The sequence below is a fragment of the Channa argus genome, chromosome 21 (genome assembly GCF_033026475.1).
Source record: "Channa argus isolate prfri chromosome 21, Channa argus male v1.0, whole genome shotgun sequence".
Classification (NCBI taxonomy): Eukaryota; Metazoa; Chordata; class Actinopteri; order Anabantiformes; family Channidae; genus Channa; species Channa argus.
The window spans coordinates 8,733,918-8,758,619 of NC_090217.1; the positions used below are offsets into that span (position 1 = coordinate 8,733,918).

The following is a 24,702-nucleotide window of genomic DNA, read 5'->3' on the forward strand; positions in this document are numbered from 1 at the left end:
TCCCCCCTTTTTTTTTATTTCCTTCACTTATCATATCCCCTCCTTTCCATACATTGTGAACACTTTCCCCTTTGGACTTCTTTCTAAAGTTATAGAGACACACTTGGCTCGGGCTCAGTGTTCCATCTAACAGCCAGTTCTCTATTCTTGACACCCCTGATGATAAATCACCTTTTATTGTCCTCTTCTCTTATCTCTGTGCTTTCTGCTCTCAAGTTCACTTCCATTTTCTAGTCTAATTCTACCCCTTCTCTTCCACTTCCTCCCCCACTGTTCCCCAGCTCACCTCCTCCACTTGGAACCACCTCTTCATTAGGGGAACAAAAGGTGTATGGGCAGTGGTAAAGTCTGTCCCATTGTTTGGCCTTTAGTATGATTAGATTATCTTTAAAGTCTGCTGAATGGGGTTAATCAGTCGGAAGTAATCCCTGTGTGTCTGGGCCTGTGTGCGCCGTCAAAGAGGAGGGCCAACCTGCTCACATGCAAATTGGAGGCATGCACGGGTGCATGTATGTATACATAAACACACACACATACAAAAGTGAGCTAAAAAAAAAGAAAATCCCTCGGTACACATTTCTGTCACAATCTCTCCTCTTTTAATGACCTCTTTAGTCTCGCCTTCAGAACACATTTATTTCTCCACCCGCCCTCTGTGGGTACAGCTGCTCTGGCTGGTGTGAGTGTGTGCATATGTGTATGCAACGGTGTGTGTGCAGTTCTGATCAGTCTCTGAGCTGTTGTTTGTTTCACTGTGTATGTGTGCTCTTTAGCTTTGTAAACAGAGACAAAAGTCTTTAGTCGCCACCTATCAGCGTAACATTGAGTTTAGACACACTTGTGACAGTACACAACCCCCTGCCAATCCTATGTTGTTTTCCTCCATCCCATCATCCCTTTTCCCCTCGTCCTAAATTGAGCTGTTGGTGGGAGACAGTTCTTTGGCACCTCTGCCAAGGTCATCTAGTCTTTCAGAAACTTTACCAAAAGCCCCGATTACACACTTGGAATCGATAACACCTTTGAAGGTCATAATAGTGTCACTAAAAGTGTAGTTGTTGTATATTTTTAAGGTTGAGCTTTGGTGTACTGTTATCAATAGCACTTTAGAGTTGTAAGGGAGCACAATGAGACAATTGTCTGACCGCATTAATAACAGTGGCTAATGTTCGGTTGTGCTGAGGATAGCAGAGACTTGGTCATGGTGTTACTTTGCTTAGTGCTGTCAGAACTGTGATGAAGTGTTTTTTTCTTCTTTCTTTTGAAGAATACACACTGTGTGTGTGTGCAGGTGTTTGCCAATGTTGGTTGGGAGGTTTTTGTCTTGTGTGTAGTGGATGAGTTTGGAGCGCCCCTCTTGACTTAAAACTTTCCTAATTCATCTTGTGCGAGGACAGCCCCCTCTTTACAGTTCCTCATCACAATGCATGCAGTACGTTGAGTAGCCGAACTCAGATGTTATCAGTGTGGAAGAGATTGGATGGAGTAAAGCAATTTTTTCTCTATACATTTTTCTCCGTCTTCAACATCCTGTAGTGCTTGGAGAAAAAAAATTCAAGGCCCCATCTGCATAGCTACCTCCCACTGCCCATTTTCTATATTATGGGTGTGTGTGTGCGTGTGTATGTTTGTGCGTCTGTGTGTTGCTGGTTTTAATGTATATAACTGCATGTGTGCATGCAAACAGGTTAGTAGTTTATATGGCATACATGTTTTTTTTAGTGTGTTTGTGTGTGTGTGTGTGCGCACGTGCATGCAGCTAAAGAAGAGGTTGAGAGGATGGAGTGTGAGTATTCAAGCAGAGCCCTGTAGCAGCCAGTCCCCCCCAGCCTCTGAATACTAAACCTCCTCAAATGTCACTTTGAAGGAGTTCATGGATGAATCAGTGGCTCTTTACACTCTTTCTCTTTTTCTCTCTCGATTCCTTTCAATGCTTCCCCTATTCAGAAGATTGGATGGAAGGTAAGTCTAGAGGTTTTTACCTTCTCCTAGACTCTACATTTTTCTGCATGATAGAGTTCTGCATGATAGATTTCTTTCCCTTTCACACTCTGACATGTTTCGTTTTCTATTCCACCAGTTATTTCAGCGGCTTCATATAATGTTTAGCCTTTTTTATTTATTAAAATTGTTTTTTTTTTTAGCTCTTTTGCTCTAACTAGTTTGTGGAACCATACTGTAAACGAGAGGAAAATGTGTCTGCATTGTGTCTTTGAATACAATGTTCTCTTGTATTTGTATTTTTCACACCAGAATACCAGTCAATACAAGTCATAAGACATTTTTATGGCAAATGAATAAATGTCCACCGGCTTTGATATATGTTGTCCTGAAACTTGTCGTCCTGTTTATAAAGAGAGTTTAATAACTGTCATGCCCAAATACAGTTTCAATCCACAATTTCATTTTGATATGAGTCACCGCCCCTATGCAAGTATAACGTTTGTGTGTTTTTAACTCTGGGAATTTAGGAGCACATATGTCCAGGTCTTATCGGCCCTGTATGTCACCTCGAGAGTCGGGCATACATTTAGTGAAGGTCATGGTAGGACAGTTGAATAGGGGAGGACAGAGGAGATGGGTAAGCTGGCTAAGGAAATATGCCAGACTGTGGTGCTCGTTCATATCCTCTCAGCATGATAGTGGTTTGGCTGAAGACAGAACTAAAGAGGACAAAAAAGCTAATATAGTGCCTGCCATGTCGTGCCCAGTCTATGTCCGGTATATATGTATTTAAATACTTACAAGCACCACACACACACACACACACACACACACACACACACACACACACACACACACAGCTTCTGTTTCTGTTGTACTGTACTGCACACGTGTCTTGAGTTCTCATTATGTTACACTCTCATTTGTGTGTGTACTTCTGGGGGTTTGAGTGCAGCATTGTCAGATATTACAGTCACCACACTAATTATAAGTAATGTAAATTTCTTCTCGTCTCAGTGCGCACGTGTCAGCGCTGTATGTGGTACAACTACATTGGTATTTATGTATGTGTATATACATGTGTGTTTAGGCCAAGCAGCTGGAGGCCAAAGAAGCAGATCTAAGGAACCAGGATGCTTTCTACCGGGAGCAGGTGGCCAGACTGGAGGAGCGGGTAAGAAACGGTGCCATAAACAAACTTTAAAAATGAACTTCGTGGCTAATATAAGTGCATTACCCAACTTACGAAACTGGGTGATTCATCTTAAAATAATTATCAATTTACACCATGTCACTTTTAATCAGTGTGGCTTTTATAACCCTTTACCTTGCTTAATTCTCAGCCAAAAATGAAGAAATTAAGATTTCATAGATTTTTCTTAACTTGTTTTCTCTACTCATATGCCTCGAGAGGTAAATCGGGAATCTATCCCACATGCGTGGGTGGTGGGGTACAATAACATTGGAGATAGAGTTGCCAGAATATTTTTAAAAGCCAGAAACCAACCAGTAGCACAGATAGGCCCCAGCAGGTGGACTATAAATACTATTTATAGAGCTGCACAAAGTTCTTTAACAGTACACTGCTGTAGACTGACTTGCTTTAAACTAAGTAGCCTTAAACCTTTTGTTTCATGGTAACCAAGCGCTACACCCATCTATGAAAATGATGGTGGGGGGAAAAGAAAAAGACAGAATAAAGTTTCACATTACAGATTATTTTCAAAATCATACATCTGGTTCTAGTTTGTGCTTGGAAAAAAGTTTTTATAACAACTCTCTGAGTGATATGTGTGCATCGGCGACTGCATTACACATCAATACAGATTCACGCACGCAGTTGTCTCGGTCACCACGAGTTTCAGCCTAAGTACAGTTACATTTATTGCTCTCTTATCATCCCTGTGTCCCGCTGTTTTTGTTTTCATGTTTCAGCTTAAACTCTGCATGCTTGCCCCAATCTGGTGCCTCTCTCCTCAAAGCAATTGTTTCTTTTTCACACTTTATTTACCATTTTTCTCATTTTCACCCTCCACCTGAAGGATACAGGGTTAAACCACCCCTGTGTGTGTCCTCCTGTCCCTGAAAATGACACTACCCTGATGCTCGTTGTCTAGCCATTGTCCTGTAGAGGGTGACAAGGGTCAGCTGTCGTGCTTAGCCCTCTAATAATGGCAGCTCCATGCTGCTCCCAGTGAAAGGTGCCTGTAACGCAGGGGGCCAGGGTCAAATCCTCTGCTAAGGTGTGTTAAAAGAGAAGCCCTCATGCTGCTCTCAAATCACATGTGTATCTTAGGAAGGATACAATTCCCTATTTAATGTTCTCAAAATGACACCTTCATGCTGGGAAGGAGTTTTCTCCCCTTTGGACGGTGCAAAAAGTCAAATCCCCTCTATAGTAAAAGCCAAATGGAAATTTCACACCGTTATGATGCCAGATATTCATTGTAGAAAAGGGAGGCACCCTAATACTCTTCTTACAAGAACCTTACGTGAATGCGATGTGAAAAATGTTGTATTGTCATTAGGCACTTTATCCTCAAATGAACCTGAATGTTAAATGATTTTGTCTTTATTCAGAGTGCAAATGGCTGGTGCCCTATCTGATGGTGGTCGCTTTGAATACACTTCTCTTTTTGCCATTTAATAATGCTTACTTTGATGATTTTTTTAGTGTGGATTTGCTAGTTCCCATTATGCACAACACAGTCTCCCTTTGGGTCAATAAAGCTTTCAAATCTTCCTTCCTTCACTGAGGATGAACTCTTAATCCAAGCCAGTGGGTATTGAGTGGTAGTGTACTTCTGTCAGTAATTTGAAGTGCACTGGGCTGTACAGTTTTGGTTCGGTAGCAGAGGAGAGGACATCAGGGGAAGGTGATCAACGGATCATTTGCTATGAAAACTGTAACTTTTATAAAATATGAGATGTAGAAATGCTCCCCTGTTGGACTTCAACAGTATCATAAAACCACTGACCTTCTGTCTTTAATTCCTCTGGTCATGTTGCATTGTTGGATCATTCAAGTGTGTGTCACACCTGTATCATACAGTATAGGAACAAGTATGAGTTCTAATGGTAGAAGCGATGAGTCACATCTTACCACAGGGATTATCGACTTTAGGCACCAGCCATCCATCAGCCATGTTGGCGTCTGGTCAATATTCCTTAGATCAAATTGTCAACAAATCACCAACTCTACTCAGAGAGAGACAGACAACGAGGAAATACATATTGTATTCAAGAAAGAATGTGAAAGAAAAGAGAGAAACTAGAGATTCACCGCAAAAAGAAATAAAAAAAAAATATATATGTGTGTGTGTGTGTGTGTGTGTGTGTATATATACACACACACACACACACACACACACACACACACACACACATATATATATATAAAGACTATACCTAAGAAAATAATACAATACATTGAACAAAGTGACATTTGTCATTAAGGGACAAAGGAAAAAGGGTGAATGAGAGACTGAAAAAAGATCAAATTTCACTAAGTGAAAATAATAGAATATGATAAAGAAAATGTTAATAGACAAAAACAACCAATTACTAAACACTCTGTGAAAATGTACTTAGATTTATTTACCGTATTGATTTGTGCACAGTATTTGAACTTTAAATTAACTCTCCAAACCAATTTAATCCTCAACATCCGCACACAGCAATGACATTTTAGTTTGCTAATGATCTTTTGGGATTTTTGGCCTGGGGAGACACAGCACAAAAAAAATGGCAATTACGTGTGCCCTCTGTGTGATGGTGTGGATGATCCTGTGTGTAAGTGAGGCTCAATGGTGTGCATATTGCCAGTGTTTCCCAGCCGTGTAAAAAGTAACTTGGACTGTATTAATAATGCTCCTTTATCGTTTTGGCCACAGCGCCCATTTGGCACTCAGTCTCTCTCTTCACCCCCTGTTCTCCCTGTTCTCCCTGTTCTTCCCAACATAAGCCCAGCAGTATACAAAACAAAATCACTTTAGCCATGCCCTGTCGCTCTGTACTCACGAACATTCCCACTTGATTAATGAGCAGAGTAGCTCGATACATAAAATCAGTACAGACAACAAATGTACAAGCTGAAAAGCATCACTCAACAGTATACCTTATGTACAGGCAAGTACTGTGAGTGGGCAAACAGCTGGAAAACAAAAAGCATCTCAAATGTGAACATTTCCTGCTTTTATTGGTTTAAATCAATACAAACTGAATATCGCCAGTAGTAGACTGTTGGTTGGACAAAACAAGACTTTGAAGACTTGGGCTGCTTGAATAACTCCTTAGTGACTCCTAAAACTCCTAAATGCAGATATAGCTGCATCTCAAATGGAAAGGTAAGTTAGCAGCAAGCATGATTTGCCAATTTGCCATTGGCCTTTGTAAGCAGGTTTTTCATTACAAAAGTGACACACAGTGTAGCATGTGCCAAGATCTGAAAGGTTGACGTACTGTAAGAACTGCAGGCCTAAACAAGTAAAGTGACCAGCTATTATTAATTAGTGTAGCAGTCAGAGCTTATCGTATTATATTGTTCTCATCCCCAACACAATTCAGAACCTCATTATGTTTAAATGCTCCACCTCATGTGGACTTGAACCAGGACCACTTATGTTACTGGAAAGAGATGGAACTTGGTCTTAACCACACATTTTGAATATTCCGAAGAAATGTCTTTACATTTTATTAAATCAGTTTGAATGTAATTAGGATTATTATAATGATTTTTGTATTGGACATAATTGCTTTCATGCTGGGTGAGTTGATTCGGGGAAGTGGCTGTGGGCAGGTAACATGAACCCAACATTTTGCATTTTTAAGCACGGAAAGAAATGATAAAGTGTAACCAGGAGAAAATAAGACAGAAAATGCAGCGCTTGAGAGAAATGCGTCAAATTGACGGCAGTAATGCCACCATCAACAGCAGCAGTAGGAGAGAAGCCGCGGGAGCCAGGCTAGAGAGGAAAAGGGTGAGGCATAGGAGGACACGCAGGGCCTGGATCAGTCTGTTGAAGAATTAAGAGCTGTTTCCCAGAATAATGTGGCTCAGCGCTCAGTGGTCATCCCCAGGTTCTTCGTCTTTAAGGAGGAAATGGGCATGATGTTACCAGTTGGGTGGTCAAGAGTCTATCCCACTGTAGCTATCAAACCCAATACTATCTCTTTTTTGTTGCAAACCACCGATTTTATTTGTAAAATAAGTTAAAAGCTGTTGCAAAGCAATTATCACTTACCACTTTGTTCCAAACCAACAGGAACACATCATATTTATTTTTAGTTGTATTTTACCCCAAGCTTTATATTCTCGCACGTCACATTCTTTGCCCACCCCCTTTAGCTCAGGATTCCCCAACATCTTGCACACCAGCAGAAAGAGGCAGAGGAATCAAAAAAGTGAGAGAGAATATAAGTCTGATATATATTACATGTCTGTTCCAATCCAACATGGCCATTCGTCAGTGAAGCTTCCAGTGACAGGCCATCACAAGGCTCACAGACAGCTCAGTCTGCTGCCTCTGCTGCTGCTGTTCATTGGGGCCACAACTACCAAATAGCCCCTGAAAACAATATCTTTATATTTATTACATTTTCACTCAATACCTGCCCTGCTGTAAAACAATCTCATATTTAACAATCACCATACCTGTTTTTTTTTTTCAACCTTGTCTCTTCATGGCACTCCCTCTGAGCCACATCTGTCTCCCTGTATCTGTCCTTTTTTTTTTTTTTTAGCTTTTTTTTTGAGTACTGTTTTTTTTTTCTTCATGCCTCAATTTCTCTTTTTTCTGAAGGGATTTTTCTTCTCTTCTTTTCTATCGTTCTTTTTGCCTTGTATATCGATGAAATTGGATTTTTCTGCTCTCCCACGGAGGACAATCACTGCAGCAATTGCCATCTCATAGCAAAGTTCCACAGCACTGTGAAGGGAAGAAATACAGGGTGAAAGAGCATTAAAAAAACAGTAATGGCTTCTCTCTGTCTGTCTCTGACTTGGTATCTTCATTTCTGTCTCTGTCATTTCAGTGTCTCATTCAACTTAACTTTCTGCTTTTGAGAATGGAGCTAAAATTTTAAGTTCATGCACGTTACAGTAAAAATTAAAACTGAAAAATGGGAACAGTTGCTTGTTCTTTGCTGTGTTGCTGTTTTGTATGAATAGAAATGTTGTAGAATCAAATTAGTATCTCTAGGCTCTGTCTGTTGTGTAACTGAAGACAGTAATCCAAAGTGAAAACCTGACAGTATGCTGCATTGTCTAATGGTTGTGTCTGAGACTGCTGTTACAGACACATTATGGGATTCACAAGGACTTGAACAGGAAGTCTTTTCATGGTGGTTTTCATGGTTTTCAAATTTACAACAACAGAGCAGCATGTGCATTTATGAAGATCAAAAACAAACCACAACAGAAACTCTCCACAGACTGAAATAATGAAGGCTGAGACACAACTTTTAAAATTTCCGCTTTGAACTATTAGTTTGTTTCACTTTGTTTCCTTCAAACTTTTTCTTTCAAATAACAAGTTTCTGGTGGCCATAGTTGTGGGTGGTGGTCTACTGGACAGCATTATTTTTAAAAGGGGTATTTTTTCCCCCATAATTATGAAAATGAGAGTGCACATATTTAACTTAAACAATTCTTCCTTAAATCATTAGTCGTATGAGGTACAAGTTTTCGTTTGCTGAAACCATTTTTCCTGATAGTATGAGTCTTTAAGACGTCCTTTATTTAAATGTAATGCATTTCACTGTCCGTGATGGGAGACAAAATACACATCCCTCATCTGTGCAAAATCTTAGTAAGGCTTCAACTTTCGAATTAGTCAAATTAAATGGATTTGTATCCAAAGTTGCTGTTTTACTATAAAATGTCTTTTTATTTGTCTGTATCTTTTCATTGCAATTCAACAAGGAAACATTTTCTAGGTAAACACAAATAGGGGATTAGAAACCAGGGTGGTTTTGGTGTTTTTAGTCTGTTTTATTGTGGTATTCTTTCTTTTGTTTTGTTTTGTTTTTTTTTTGTTTTTTTGTAAGAACCCAAAACTTGAATTTGTTTTTAAAAACTTAAGTAATAGTTTGATATTTCGTTGGTGTCTTGACGAGTTAAATATTGTAAAACACCCTAGACCTTAACACAATTATTACGCATTTGTGAGCTTCTTAAACCCAAACTGAAAAACTATTATATATTGGCCTCCTGTGCATTTTTAACAGAATTTTCAGACTTTTTGTTTTAGTCGTTAGTACAGATATATAAAGTCATTGTACTTGGTTACTTTAACATTAATGTAGATGTTGACAATAATTGCTTAATTAATTAATAATTGCACTGCATTGAATTCATTATAGGTTTTTCTTAAAATGTAAATAATCCAGTCACTGTTTCTCTCACACATTAGAAATTGCTCTGACATTCAGCATTGAAATTGAAAATTAATTTTCCTGTAACTTTCTTTTGTCTGATAATTTTTACGAACACCTCTATTTACAATAATGGACCATACAGCATTCAGAAACAAACCCTGAAATAGGTGATTATCTAAAAATACTGTTAAGCAAAATTAAGCAAATTCTTAAGCAAAAATGTATCATTTCTTTCACTGCTATATGTCAATAGAATGGAGAGCAGCCACCTTAACTTTACTCCTATACAAGTTGATCACTGTATCTTATTGATAATGCTGCAGCCTCACTGTGTATGATGATTGATACTCTTGCTCCACTGAAAAAGAAGGGAGTAAATTAGAGGAGGGCAGCTCAATAGCACAGTTCACAAACGTGCAGCTAAATCACGCCTCACAAAGCTGGAAAGATAATGGCATTACACAAATTTTGAAAAATCCTGCTTAGCCTGGGAAAATTATTGAATAATATTTTTATATATTTTCATAGTTTCAAAACAGCATATTATTCATCAATAATAGAGGAAAATAAGAAAAATAACCCAGTTTGTTTTCAGCAGTTTGAACTATAAGAGATTTTTTTATTTTTTAATGACTCATTAGACCCCCCCCAACTCTCACAGATGCATCCTTATGTGCAATACAGTTGTTTCATCTAAACCATCAAGATCTCGTAGGCCCCTCCCCAACTCCATTGTTTAAAGATTCTTTACCCATAATACATTACCTTATTCAATCTACATCCCCAATTCAAAAAAGTTGGGACGATGTGTAAAACATAAATACAAACATAATGCAATGATTTACAGATCCTATTAACTCATATTATATTCATAATAGAACATAAACAACAACGAGGACATTTTATCATTTCATGGAAAATATTAACTCATTTTGAATTTGATAGGAGCGACACATCTCAAAAAGTTTGGAACAAGGGCAACAAAAGGCTGGAAAGATAATTGCTGTAAATAAATAAACTAAACAAATAGAGGAGCATTTGACAGCTAATTAGGTCAATTGGCAACAGATCAATAACATGACTGGGTGTAAAAGGAGCATTTCAGAGAGGCAGAGCCTCTCAGATATTAACCAATCTGAGACAGACTGTCTAAAAATTGTGGAACAATTTCAGAAAAATGTTCCTCAGTGTAAAATTGTGAAGAGTTGATGCCACCATCTACAATATATAATATCATCAAAAGATTCAGAGAATCAGGAGGAATCTCTGCCCAAGGGACAGGGTCAAAGGTCAAAACTGGATGCACGTGATCTCTTGTCCCTCAGGAGGCACTGCTTTAAAAACGGGCTTGATTTTCTACTGGACATCGCTGCATGGGTTCAGAAATACTTCCAGAAATCACTGTCTTTGAACACAGTTCACTGTGTAATCCACAAATGTAAGTTAAATATGTATCATGCAAAGAAGTCTTCAGAATTTTACATTGAGAAACATTTTTTGAAAATTGTTCCACAATTTTTAGACACAGTTTGTCACAGATTGGTTAATCTCTGCCATGCTTTGCATTTCAGAGAGGTTTCAAACCTGTGGTAGCCAAATAAAGACTGACTCTATTTCTAAAATAATTTAAAAGCTGTTGCAAAGCAATTAACTGACCACTTGTGCAGGTGGTTGTTTGAAGATTTCCAGTCAGGATTTCAAGTACTTCACAGTACAGGAACAGCATGGTGAAAGTCACTTAGAATCTTCTCTTAGCCTTAGACAATAGATTCATGTCTGCACTCATCCTGTTACATCTTGCATGACTCAAAGTGAGGCTCAAAACAAAGTAGTCTATGCTTTCGTTACATCTAGACTAGATCACTGTAACTCTCTACTATTGCAATGTCCACAAAACATCCTTAAACACCAGTTAACAACATGTACTGACTAGATTTGGCAAAAGAGATCATATTTCTCCTTCATTGGCTTCCCTTAAAATCTAGAATAAAATTTAGGACCCGCCCCCTTACATACACTACAAAGCCCCTCATGCTAAACCCCATCTTAGTATCAAATTTTCTCAATAGACCACTTCCTTCTCAGATTACAGGTCTACTTGTAGTTACTAGAATTTAAAATTAGAGGCAGAGCCTTTTTTAAATTTATTTTATTTTTATTTTTTTAAATCAAGCACCTTTAAAATCAGGAGGCAGAAACCCTCTATTTCTAAGACAAGGTTTAAAACTTTCCATTTTGAGAAAGTTTATAGTTGGAGCAGGCTCAGTTGACTCTGAAACAGCACTTAATTATGCAGCAATTGCAGCAGTAGACTTAAACTGCTGGACCTCCATGATGCACTGAGCTCCTCTCCTCCCCTCTGCTTTTCTATCCCCTTGCATTAATATGTCACCTTTGCATGACTTTAACCTTCTTTCTCTCATAGTTGTTCTCCTCGCTCTCCATCTCCCTCTCCTTGTACATTTCTGCAGGTCTCTCTGTCTTTGGAGCTGTGTGTTTCCAAAGTGCCGTAACTGGCCCTACCAACATGCCAGTTATTAGTTTGTTGCTCCTATTTATTTATCTTCTTCTTCCCCTTTTTTGTTACTTGCGGTGATGAAGAACATTTGTACTAGCTGAATGTAAATGATTCTGGGTACTCTCCTTACACAAAAATTGTATGTAAGGATATGCAATCTTAACCCTAATATAATAATAATCAGTACCAAAGTACCAAATATGGTCAGGAGTGTATATAAAAGTAAATAATAAAAATTATATTGGTGCAACAGTTTCCATCCCCCTTATTGAATTAATAAAAAATTTAAAAAACTTTAAAAAAAAATTCTGATGAAACAACATTTGTACTAACTGAATGTGCTTTAAGTATTATGTTGATGACTGTGAAATTGCAAAATTGGCACAAATTTCCAGACAATCCCTAGTGGTCGTCCATAGAGTTCGTTCGAACAGTGGTGGAGATGACAACATTTACGTCATGAAAGCAAACATGCGGATGCGGAAATTAATTTGCCCTTATGAGCAAATTAAACTTAGTCACACAGTAGCGGTTTCATTTTCTCTAGCTGTGCAGAACCGTACTTCTGGCCATAGTGGGGATTCTTCCATCTCTGCTTTCCTGTTCCTCAGCAGATAAGAGAAATGAGCCATCAGCACAGGGAGTTATTTGTTTCATTCATTAAAAATCGGAGACCTTTCTCTAAATTGAGCTGGAGCCTGTGTTGGGCTGCAGCTTCTATCTTCCCCATATCGCTGCAGCACATTAAGAATAATGGCTTAATTTGTCTGTGACACCCCCCACTAGCACATTTGCTCCAGTTGAGCTAAAAACCTAGTGGAAAACAAATAGAGTAAATAGAATTAAAAATAGAAGAAGAGTTTTATTCAAGATAAGTAGGCATTTGCTTGCAAATGAGAAAATGCACAGTACCACAGTTTAATGTAATGTCACAGTTGTTTTCATTCATTGACAAAGATTTGCAGCACTGATCAAGAATCATCTTTCTGTGAGACTTACATCAAGGTTGTGTCTTACAGCTTCTGAAAAGATTTCATTTTGGTCAAGGGAATAATGTTTTCAGCCAAACCAAGCATGGTTTCCCTTCTCAGGGCTAATAAAAGGTCAGGGCCACTCTCTAAATCAGTTGTGGCAACAGCAGGAAATCACAATTTGAGACCACTCAGTAATCACACAAATTGCACTCTTCTGTCAGTTTTTTCCCCCTTTTTTTTCATGTGTCACCTGTTCTATCTAACCACCAGGGTACAGAATGTGTAGATGCTTTTGGCAACATCCACACATGTAGCCATGTTTTTTGTGCCAGTAGTCTGTGTGTGTGTGTGTGTCTGTGTGTGCGTCTGTGTCTGTGTGTGTGCGTACGCCTTATTTGTGTACATAAAATTTAAGTGATTCTGAAATCTTTGTCACACATGGCCTTTTGTCCTCCCAGGTGGATTAGTGCGCTGATTAGTGCCAGCTCTGCCATTTAGGCAGGTATTATTACCTTATACTTAGTATTCTAGACAGAGACCCAAATCCAGCACTTTCCGTCTCCCTCTGTCCCTTCCAATGACTCAATCTTGGCAGCCAGGACAAGTCTTATTCTACCCTCTTTAGCAGCTCCCAAAATCTCTTAAGTCTTTTTATATGTGAATAAGCCTTTCTCCTAAATCCTTTTCCATAGCTCTTGACAGTTTATCTATACTGAAAATCACTTAAATGGCTAAAGGGCCACAAATATAACAGGCTATCAAGTTATCTCCTAAATGTTATTTGTAAGTTTTTTGTGTTTTACATACAGGCTAACACCTGCAAACCCCTCATTTTCCCACATTTTGTTAAATCGGGAGGACTTTGGCTAAGAATGTAGAGCAGTCCTCTTCGACTCCCAAGGTTGTTGGTTCAATCTGCTGCTGCTCCTCCAGTCACATATCGAAGTGTCCTTGAGCAAGACACTGAACTCCAATTTAGTTGCTCCTGGTAAATGTCGGCCAGCTGTGTGGGATTGACTTAATTTTCCAAAGAGGATGTGAGACTTCTCGCAACCGATATAACTGACAAAATGAAACCAAATGCATCTGTAAAACTAAACATGCACATAAATGAGGTAGTTCTATGTTTTAGTATAACGCATAATTCTTTGAAGCACTAGTATATATGCTGTCTGCATATCTTAATATGTTTCTGGGTTGCTATGCGGAGAAGTGCATGTATTGATGTGAAAAAAATGTTCAAATTATGTCTGTAATCCATTTCAAAGCCTCTGTATGAGAGTCCGTCCAAATGAAGAGGGCTCAAATCTGTATCAGACCTTTTGTCAGCGTTGTCGTGTCCCATCTTCTTTTAGCTCTACAACACATGACTATTGATCTTTTTAGCAGTGCAGTTCATTCCCATTGATCTTTTCTGAACTATGATGAATGTCTTCCCTCCAAGGAGGTTAAGCTAGGACAGAAAGTACCAAGAGGCTGAAATTTATCACATTTCTAAGGTAAAATAAAAATATATCCTCCATTGCATCGCACAGTAGTGGGTTTATTCTGTTTTAACATTAACCACACAAGGAACGACACAAGTACGTCTGCTTTAATGGATATAAAATGTTTATGCGCAAGTGTAAGTACTTCAGTAGTAGACATTACATATTTTTGCCTCTGGATTCACAGAACTCTCAATCAAGCTTCCCATCACACTTTACAACCTCTCAGCCTTTGTTCATAAATGTGCACAACAACCACAGAGGGCTGGCAAAAAGCTCTTCCTTGAATCGTGTAAATGGCCAAGGAGCTGGGTTATATGGCTCTTTTTTTTTTTGAGGAGGTAATTCAGGTTGAGTGGTCTTGCTATGGGTTCATTTGCTATGGGTCACTGGGGGATTATGACCGGTGGTCTGTATGTTGTTGACTAGCAATCCTCTGACCGTACAGAATTGCTGCCTGTTATTACAGCAGCATTTTGTGAGAGGGTAAGCCCAAACACTCACATACATGTACAAAAAGCCATAATTCACACACAAATGCACAAATGAAGTGTGCACATGCTTACAATGACATAATACAAAAATACTACAACCTGCACGCAGTATAGAGTTAACTTCCATGTTATGGAAAATTGACCAATTGTATTAGACCTCTGCCCTCAATATCCCTTTCCATAAAGTTTTAATGAAGTTTGAATCGTGGCAGATGAGGCAGGGCCGTGTTGCTTTGACTGTACTGCAGATAGGACTTTATTGAATGTAAACTGTTAAGGGGACTTTATCCGCTGAAACGTTTACAAGATTCAATAGCAGGAAAGATGGGGGGGGGGGAAGGGAGTGGATTTCTTTATTTATTTTTGTATATATATATAAGAGATTATAATCATTTTGTTGAGTTTCCTCACCTAGTGGCTTCTGTTTGTCTGTTACTCCTCTTGCAGAGTGCTCACTTCTACAAGGTCACCACAGAGAATTACCATAAAGCTGCTGACCAAGTGAATGCCAAGTTCAAGTAAGTTGATCCAAAGCAGATCAATGCTTTTGAATTATCAACTAATAATATTGCATGTATGTAGTTTTAGAATTTTTGCTATTGCTGCAGTTATTCTGATCTCCATTGTTTGTAAGCTCTACGTGTACTGTTACATGAAGAAAAAAAAAAATTAGTTTATCTCCATGCTGAGCACTGAAGACACAATTTAATTATGGTAGCCACAGTGTAAGCTATGTCTTTCAATCAGAATCACATTAGTCCTGGACCATTAGCTGATGCTGATGATGCATTTCACTGATAAGCCTGATCGCATGTTGTTGATAGCTAAATAACGCTTTTCCTTGCGATCTTTTAATATTTCAGTTAGAGGAGTACCATTAATTGTGTTAGGCTTGATCTTCCACCATGGTTGGCTCAACCAGGATTAACAGTTTTGTAACCAATCAGTTTTATGACACGGCTAGTGCTTTCCACATCCAGACACAAGGTGTACGATTTTCTGTGCTGAAGAAAAAAAATCACTTCAACACTCACTTCAAATACTTCTACCTGTCTTTCAAACTACTAACCACTACTCCTATACCCAAGAAATATTGAAACAGTAATTGTGGCTGTTTTGTTTTTTCATCCAGAGTGAATCATAGTATTATGAGTCCATACATTTTAACATGTGTGGTCCTTGTTAACACTTATGAGTCCAATAGGGTTCCAACCACACCTTGCAATAGAAAAAAATTAATTGCTTAATTGAAGCTGTTAGCGTGGGAGGTAGTATTAAACATCTAAGCGGTCGTGGATGAAGCACATATCCAACACATACATGTAACCCAAGAAGATGCAGAATCCTTCCCCATCCGTGTTCCATCTGTCTTTCTAATAAGAGGCCATTAGGCTCCATAGTAATGTAGGGAGAGTGGATGAGGAGCCCACAGGAGTTGGAGCAAGAATGGGCCGTGGCTCTAAGCTCTCCTCCAGGGAGGCTAGGCTAATTGTGTTAGCTTGTCATTAGCCAGTGCTAACACTGGGATCATTGTCTCCCTCAGAAATGCTGGAAACTGATTAGCCCAGCCCACTGGGGGTTTAGCACTAGACTGGTGGAAGCTGGAGCTGAGACTTCCCAAATCACATTAAAGAAAAAAAAAACATTGCAATAACATTAGTGCCAAATGACAGCGCTAACTGCAAGTGAACATCAGGCCAACGTGCGGGTAGTCATGTGATACAGGCCTTCGCATGGAGAGCAATGATTGGCGGATTGGATTATTGTAGGTGCATTAGCAGAGGGGTGACTGCAATACAAAGGTGGAAAGGTAGAGTGGGGGGTGGGGGGTGGGGGGGGGGCATCTGTACAGTACTTGTGTGTGTGTTTGTGTGCTAATGAAATGGCGGGAAGGTCTGGCGTTACAAGATGGGGGGCAGGGATGCGCTGAGGGGATCAGAGCTGAGAGTTAATTGGATTTATAAGGGCGTGTTTGGCCCATCTTTGTTTATTTGTGTGAGTTCATCCATGATGGTGTATGTTTGCATGGACTCATATGTCGAACATCTTTTGTGAACGTAATGTTTGTTTGCCTTTCCTCAAAGCTCTCTCTCTCTCTCTTATGACAGAGACCCTGTAGAGATAAGATGCTATCTGTGGCCTCTGTTGAATAATAAGAGGAAATATTTTTTTTGTCTCACACAGGCTTTTGCTTTTCTCAAAGTTAAAAATGTCCCTCGGAGATTAAAAAAAAGACAGGAAAAGCTGGGGTCTTATCCATACTTGATAGAATTAACATTTGATATGCTAATGTGAGGATGTTATAAAGTGTGGGAGATGACATCTTTCTTATTAGAATGTCTTCATTTCCCCACTCTAGCTCATGACAGTGCAGCTGTAAAGAGAGTGATAGTGCACCAGGGATTGATTAGAGTAAGGTTTATATTAAGCTATAGATTATAGTAAAGGGGAAGATTAGATCATATGTCAAGAGTTATAACATCTGTGTATATACTTTATGGAAGATTTGTTAAGGATGTGGTTGGATGGGGAGAACACATTCTAGGTAGCAAAACACGAACATAAAAACTTCTAAAACATCTACTGTATCCTGATCATATTTCTCTAGTGTTATTGCCAGTCTTGTCTTTTGGGGTGAATTTGAATTCAATAATGTTTGTAATGTACACAAGTTGACTATGTATCAGGTAACAAACAGTCTTTAGCAGTGTGCACCAGTGTGCATGTTGCAGTAATAATACACTAGCAGAAGTACAGTGTGGTCATTTCCTTTGGCAATGTCAAAGGAAATAAATGAAAATGTGAGAGGTAGGTTCTCCAGGGAGGGAGTTGTGTAGTTGTTTGCATAGGTGTGCAGTACAGGTGTTACCTGCAGTGCAATATTCCCACCAGGTTTTTCTGAGAATGATGGAGCTCTCCCAACCAGAACGCTACTGCATCACTGTGACCTCAATACATCCAAACGCATACAGTAACACGCATACACACATATATACTTACACTAAATATACATATGCAGTCTTACATACATGCATGTTACGTTGTGCCTCTAAAAGCTGTCCCCCAAAATATTATAGACACATAAACTTTATTGTTTAAAGTGAGCAAAACGACAGCAAAACTATAAATAGGCTGTATCTGCAGGGCATCATCCTGCTCTCAAAGACCAAGACAAAAGACTTGCTGTACAGTTCTGCCACATATATGTGAACATACGCAACATGTACTGTAATAAATAATGTAATAACCCAGTATGTGAGACACAAGCATACACATAGGACCAAAGCTTTTATTCACTCTCCCTGTTACACAGACTGCAGATAAGAGTTCCCTCTCGCCTGTGGAAAGGAGGCTATCTCTCTCTGCACCTGATTTATATGCTGCCACATTCACCACTAGTTGTTTATCGAAGTCTGATGCATTATCACAGTGTCCAGCTCCGAACGTGACCTTTACTGCACTACATGTATGTAACAGTGCACATGTGCTTTTCTGTTGGATGATCAATGAATTTGAGTGCGCTCAAGTGCGCTGGTGTATGCTCAGCGTGGATATCTGAGCTGGACTGTGTGTGTGTGATGTCTCACCAGACTGTAGTGACCCAGTGGGGCTTTAGTTTGAAATGCGAGCTTGACAGGCTTGGAAGAAAATGATAAATGTGAGATTATGCGAAAAGAAGGAATAGGGAATGAAAGAACAGTGGTGAAGTCCTAAGCCCTGCTGTCAGTGTTAACCTTTGGTGAGGTTTGGGCTTCTTTGTTGAAGCCAGTCATTCTGTTTCTGTCCATAGTCCCTGAAGAATTGAGATAGAACAGTGACATCAAATATTGGTGAATGGGTGGGTTTGGCAAGGCTGTGTAATGCTGTAAGTACTGAGACCATCAACTCTGTCTTTGTCTTTCTTTGGAAATCTGAGAAACTGAGTTTTCTGCCTTGATGATGACACATGTTACAAGATTAGACTACATTAAGCTCTGTTTTTTACAACTATGTCGCAAAAATGTGCATGCATGTGTTTAAGCCAAGCGTTTGCCACAGAGAGTAAAATCCTTTTTCATCTGTTGCTTCACTGTCACTGTTCTGCTCCCTCAGGCTACACACTCGCTTCGTTTCTCTGTTGTTCATATTTCAGATCTTTTGAATAAATCTTTTTAAAATTTTAATCCATTTAACAATAACTACAGCCACAGTACTTGTCTCTGTGCTTGTTCTCACACACACACACACACACACACACACACACACACACACACACACGCACAGGTGGGATAAGTAGGCGTGGAGCAAAACTTGTTAAATGTCGTGGTGAATGGTTCATTGTTTTGCCTCCCAACATTTGTGGGGTACTGCCTGGGTCAAGAGACGACGCCTGGCAGTCTGTCTTCTCCTCCATAGCATATGGGAGAAAGAAGAGCCCAGCCATCCCTCTTTTAGTCATTTATACATTTAGACATTGAGCAGTACAAAACTTTAGCCACTGTTGATTTGCTTCATTTATTTATCTAGACAGGCAGCATGGTGGTGGAGGACCTAGCACTGACACCTCACAGCTAGAAGATCGCCCACTTCTGCCAGCCAACGAGGAGTCTGTGTGGAGTTTGAATGTTCTCCTCTTGCTTATTCCTGCCAGTCCATAGACATGTCTGGTTAAATGGTTGCTCTAAGTTGCCCGTAGGTGTAAATGTGAGTGTGAATGGTTGTCTGTGTATGTCTCCCCCGTGTTTGCCCTGAGATAGACCGGTCCAATGTGTACCATGCTTCTCACCCTGTGAGAGCTGGGGTAGGTTCCCCTGCCCCCCCCCCCCCCCCCCCCCCCCCCCCCCCCCCGTGACCCTGACCAGGTGAGCAGTAACAGATAATAATAGAAGTATAGATTTTATTACATGGTGTAACATACACAAGCTAACTCTTTAGTAATTATGTTGCATTCGTCAACTTTTGTCAAACTACAGTACACATTTTAAAAGCCAGTGGTTTCACTTTTAAACCCCCACTTTCCTTAATTTTCTAAAAATCTGTGTTTTTGGTCATGAAGTTGAAGTGGACACAGGTGCAGCCTAAAGCAATACAACAGAATAATTCTGATACAAGTCATCGCAGGATTTTAGCGTTTGTGCATTGTTTTTGTCTTTCACATCTCTGGGGGATAAAAAAAAAAAAAAAAAAAAAAAAAAAAGCTGTAGAAATACCTGCATGTTTCTTGCAAAATCCACCCTGCTGCTAAAAAATTTAAATAAGGTGTAGAAGCCGTCTGTTTTCTTGGCAGTGCTCCTATTTGTTTAAGGGAGTCATACTCATCTCCCAAAACTAATGAAGTCATGATTTATTGATGTTTAAATGTGCCAGGCAGCGCTTTTAATTACTAAAAATAATAGCAATTAATTTAGCAGCTAAGAAGTTGACTTGTGGTCTTAAAGGCGCTCGTCTCTGAAGTGGTCAGAAAGGTAAGGCCCCTCTTGTCAGGTGAGGTTAAAACACAGTTCAGTAGCTAGGCAACCAGGGCGCAGATACAAGGTGGTGGTCAGCTGAGGAGACAGAAGTCAATAACTGCTTTAAAAGCTCTTCTTTTGGCCTTAAGAGCTTTGCAGTGTTGGCTGTGAAAAGCACACGGAACTCAGTGGACCTGCGTGGGCGCACACGTGGACATACAATGCACCTTTTAGTGGATGATTTAGTGACTTTAGAAATTATTGAGAAACCCACTCAGCTTTTATTGCTTCTCTGTTTTATTTGTTGTTGTTTTTTTTTCCCCGTACATTAACAGTACAGTGACATAAATGATGGAACATAAAAGAACTGATATAAAGCATTTCCTGGATAAGAGTATCTGCATATATTTACATATATTTAGATATTTCCACAAAGGTCTCACCATTAACTTTTGGATAAACCATGTGATTTTAAGGAGTCTCAGAAAAGCTTTCCTAAACCAGTGAACATGTCTCCGCTGAACGTTTGGTACTGTCTGTGTTAAACATCTGAAACACGTCTTCTGTTTGGGGCCAGACACACACGTTCCCTTTCTTTTCTGCTCGCTTACTCGTCCTTATTTGACTCACTCACTGCTCACTTAGAAACGTTTTCTGTCTTAATTTAAATCTCCCTCCCTCACTCTGTCTTTGTTATTGCCTGCTTTTGCCTTCCCCACTCACTCTTTCTCAATTCTTCTGCAGTCTTTTGTCCCCCACGCTTTCTTGACTCCATCTCTCTCTCGCTTTCTCTGCCGCTCTCACTCACTCTTTCTATTCTCTCTCTCTCATTTTCTCTCCCGTTCAGCCTCTTATACATGCTGATGGATTTCACTGCAGGGGGTCACTCAGGTCTGCTTTTAAAAAGCAGCGTGAGTGAAATGTGTGTCATTTTTCTCCTTAACTGGATCATTTGTATTTATTTACCCCCCCAACCCGCTACTGACGCCTGCCTTAAGTAGGGAGAACACAAGGGCTTTTTAAGGGGAAACCAGCACCCACCCTTTAACCCTATTAACCCTTAAGTGGACCCAAATGATGACAAATACACAATGTGGTGATTGGGAACTCAATCTGGTGGCAGGCTAGGATAATCCATACTGTCAGTGGAGCTGCACTATGTGTTGTTTCTGTGTATGTGTGGTTTGATTTTGTGTCTTAGACATGAAGAATTTCTGGCAACATGTGTGAAAGCTGACTGAAGCCATTGTTCGTCAAGTTGTTGTTTGTTTGTTTTGTTTTTTTAACCATTAGAAAAGCCATTTATCTTTTTTTTTTTTTTTTTTTTATCTGGAACCGCTTATCCCATGTAGGGTTGTCAGGTGGCATGAGCCCATTCCAGCTGCCATTGGGCGAGAGGTGGGGTACACCATGGACAGGTAGCCAGTCAATCTTAAGGCTAAGCAGAGAGACATGTACAGAACTTCAACCATTCACACTCACAGTCAAACCTATGGGCAATTGAGAGTCCATAAGACAATTGGCAATCATCGGTCCCTGCATCTGCTGTCGCTGATTTTTGTAACATGGTGCCTTATCCTGCTGGAAGAAACCATCAGAAGAGAGGTACACTGTGGTCATGCAAGGGATTACATGGTCTGCAGCGGTACTCAGGTAGGCTGTGGCATTTAATCAATGCTTAATTGGTACTCAGAGACCCAAAGTGTACCAAGATATTCTCCCACACCGTTACACCAGCAGCAGCAGCAGCCTGAACCGATGGTACAGGGCAGGATGGATCCATGCTTTAAGGTTTTTTTTAAGCCACATTCTGACCCTACTTTCAGAATGTCACTGCAGCCCAAGCAACATTTTTCCTACCTTAGGTTGTCCAATTTTGGACACAATGTTTTGAGCCCTTTTGAATTGTTGCTTAATTACCCAAATGCAGTGAGTCGCTGCCATGTGATTGGCCGACAGTTGAACAGGTGTACCTACTGTAATAAACTGTTGGGTAAGTGTATAGCAAATTATGACAGATGAGCGTGCCTGTTTCCAGATGTGTCTGACACTTTGTTGAACCACTGAAGCAAGTTCTGTCCTAACAAAGATCTATGAATGTCACTTTAGTGCACAGCTCTACATTGTTGGAGCAGATGGTAGTCATGGTCAATACACAGTATGTTGGTTTGAGAAATTGACTAATAGCATTTCTCGCACTATTGGCATAACACATGCATATTGTATGAAAATCTCAGCATCAATCTCAATACGTCCCCTCGCTCGCAGTCAATATGTTCTTTAAAGTGTGAAGCCATAGCCATAAACCCTTCAGAATATGTCCCCCTCCATGGGAATGTGCTGACTGCTGCAACGGAAGGCTTCAAAGGAAGGGATTGTATTAAATGATATAGGGACACCTTGAGGAGGGAGACGGACAGTGAGAGGGAGTGAGCAGGTAATCTGTTCTCTTTTATTACATGTTAAATGGGACACAGTCACCCTCTCATATCATTTCTGTCCTTTCTTCTCAACCTCGTTTTCTGTTCTCTCCTGAAAGAAAACTTTGCAATGGAAGTAAAGCGAGAACTTCACAAGTTTCCTCTGCTTGTCGTATACCCATCTCTCTCTTAGCTCTCATATCATTTCTCCGGAGACACAGATCTTCTTTTCCATCATTTTTCTGTTCTATTTCTCACAGCACACTTTGGCCACCTCTGTCTCAGTTTGTCTAATAAAGCATATTTTCTCAATGGATTGCCCTCACTCCCACTCTGTCTATTGTCTCTCCCCCCCCCACACACACACACACTCTGTTTTTTTTTTGCCTTCTGCCTTGTGATTTATGATACAGACACTGTAACATAGATGTCTTAACCAACCTCGTTCCTCCCTCTATCAGTGGATCAAGGCAATATGGACTCAGTTTGTGTGTGTTTGCTGGGGGGTGGGTTGGACAAGGTGTTAAGGAGAGACCTTTACTGCTATTGATAGCACAAGGCGAGACCCCAATATGACTGTTTAAATTTACTGTCTCTGAGGTATAGGGTTGCAGCATGCACACTTTGTCTCTCTGTCTCCTTCTCTCACACCCACAAACACACAAACCAAAAATGGCCTGTATCTGGCTTGATATGTCTGTTTGTTTTCAAATCACCGTCCGCTTTGATTTTTATTAAATATCCCATGAGCCTCTGGGGATTGAGGGATGGAATAAACGAGAGAGGAATGAAGGAAATATATAGTGCAAACACAGAGTGCACTGATTTAGAACCTTTATTAGTAATATCTGCTTCTATAACTTGTAGAATTATCTAGAGATGCATGTGTGTAGATATTTCTACAGTAGCATTTCTGCTTGCTTAACTAAGGTGTCAGGTGGTTGGGAAAAAAAGGTTCTAATTTTTGATTTTATTTTGTAAAATTTTATGTAATTTTGTAATCTCTAGTCTATAAAATACTGAAATGTAACAGTCTGAGAATGCGAAATCACTCTGTTTGAAGTGCTCAGTGCATGTGATGAGGGGTCATACGTAGGCATTGCTGGAGAAAAACAGTACATACACATTGACAATTGAGTGCCATGTTCTATTCTACTGATAAGTGACTCAAATACATCATCATGTACTCACCAGTTCTCATCCAGTCAGACACAGCCAGGGCTGAAAAAGGTCAAAATGGGTTTGACTTGTATTTGTTGACAGAAAGTACAGGCTAGTTTCATACACAGAAGGTCTTTTAGTGGTTGTGGTTATTGAAATCAAAGTTGAATTTGTATCTGCCCACCTTGTTGCTAAGCACTATGGTCATCATACTGTAGTAAATGACAGGAGGGCACCTAATGTAAAACTAAAGAGGAGGGAAGGGAGGTTGTAATCCTTCCCAACCAGCTCTGTGTGGTCGGTGGCACGAACTTAATGTTAATCTTAATGATAGATGATGGAGGATTCAATGTGCCGCCACAGATTGTGTGTGACAGTGTTATTGTCTCCATGATTAACTCAACCACTGTCTCAACCCCTTCCCCACTGAGAACATGAGAGCAAGCAAAAATAGAAGTACCACTGTCTAGTTTCTCATCAAGAAATGCTCTTCATCTCTTCATCCTCTTGCTCACTCTCCTTCCCTTCCTCTGTCCTCCTTTTTCTCTCAGAGGCCATTAGTGGTGATAAACACTGTGGTTTGTATCAGCAGGATGCACCTGGCATTAACGCTAACGCTTAAGAAAGTAATTAGTGGGTGTATGTGGCTCGTCTTGTCCCTGTAGATGCCCATAGGCGGTATAATAAATGAGAGCCAGGATCCATAGGATGGCAGCAATTTCTGCAAGCGCTGCTGTCATCGTTCAATACCCTGACGCAAAGCAATGGCCTTGTCATAGCGCCTAGTAAATGACTGAATTTATCCCTGATGGCTCCACAATTGTAGAACATTCTCCACACCCAGCATAGAAATGTTCCAGTCTGCTCTCAGAGTGGGAAATGTCAGGGCTTGTTCGAG

General features: G+C 39.9%; 1 protein-coding gene across 8 annotated transcripts in view; it reads left to right on the plus strand.

The window, feature by feature from the left end:
* The window catches only part of chchd3a (coiled-coil-helix-coiled-coil-helix domain containing 3a), a 65,387-nt gene that overhangs the window by 33,379 nt on the left and 7,306 nt on the right, over positions 1-24,702 (plus strand). For 5 of the 8 annotated variants that reach the window (XM_067490741.1, XM_067490743.1, XM_067490746.1 and 2 more), the window contains exons 6-8: positions 1,948-1,962; positions 3,035-3,118; positions 15,242-15,312. In XM_067490741.1, the coding sequence (XP_067346842.1) occupies positions 1,948-1,962; positions 3,035-3,118; positions 15,242-15,312 (170 nt within the window). The remainder of the gene's footprint in view (positions 1-1,947; positions 1,963-3,034; positions 3,119-15,241; positions 15,313-24,702) is intronic. The other 3 variants (XM_067490742.1, XM_067490744.1, XM_067490748.1) reach the window with 1 other exon arrangement.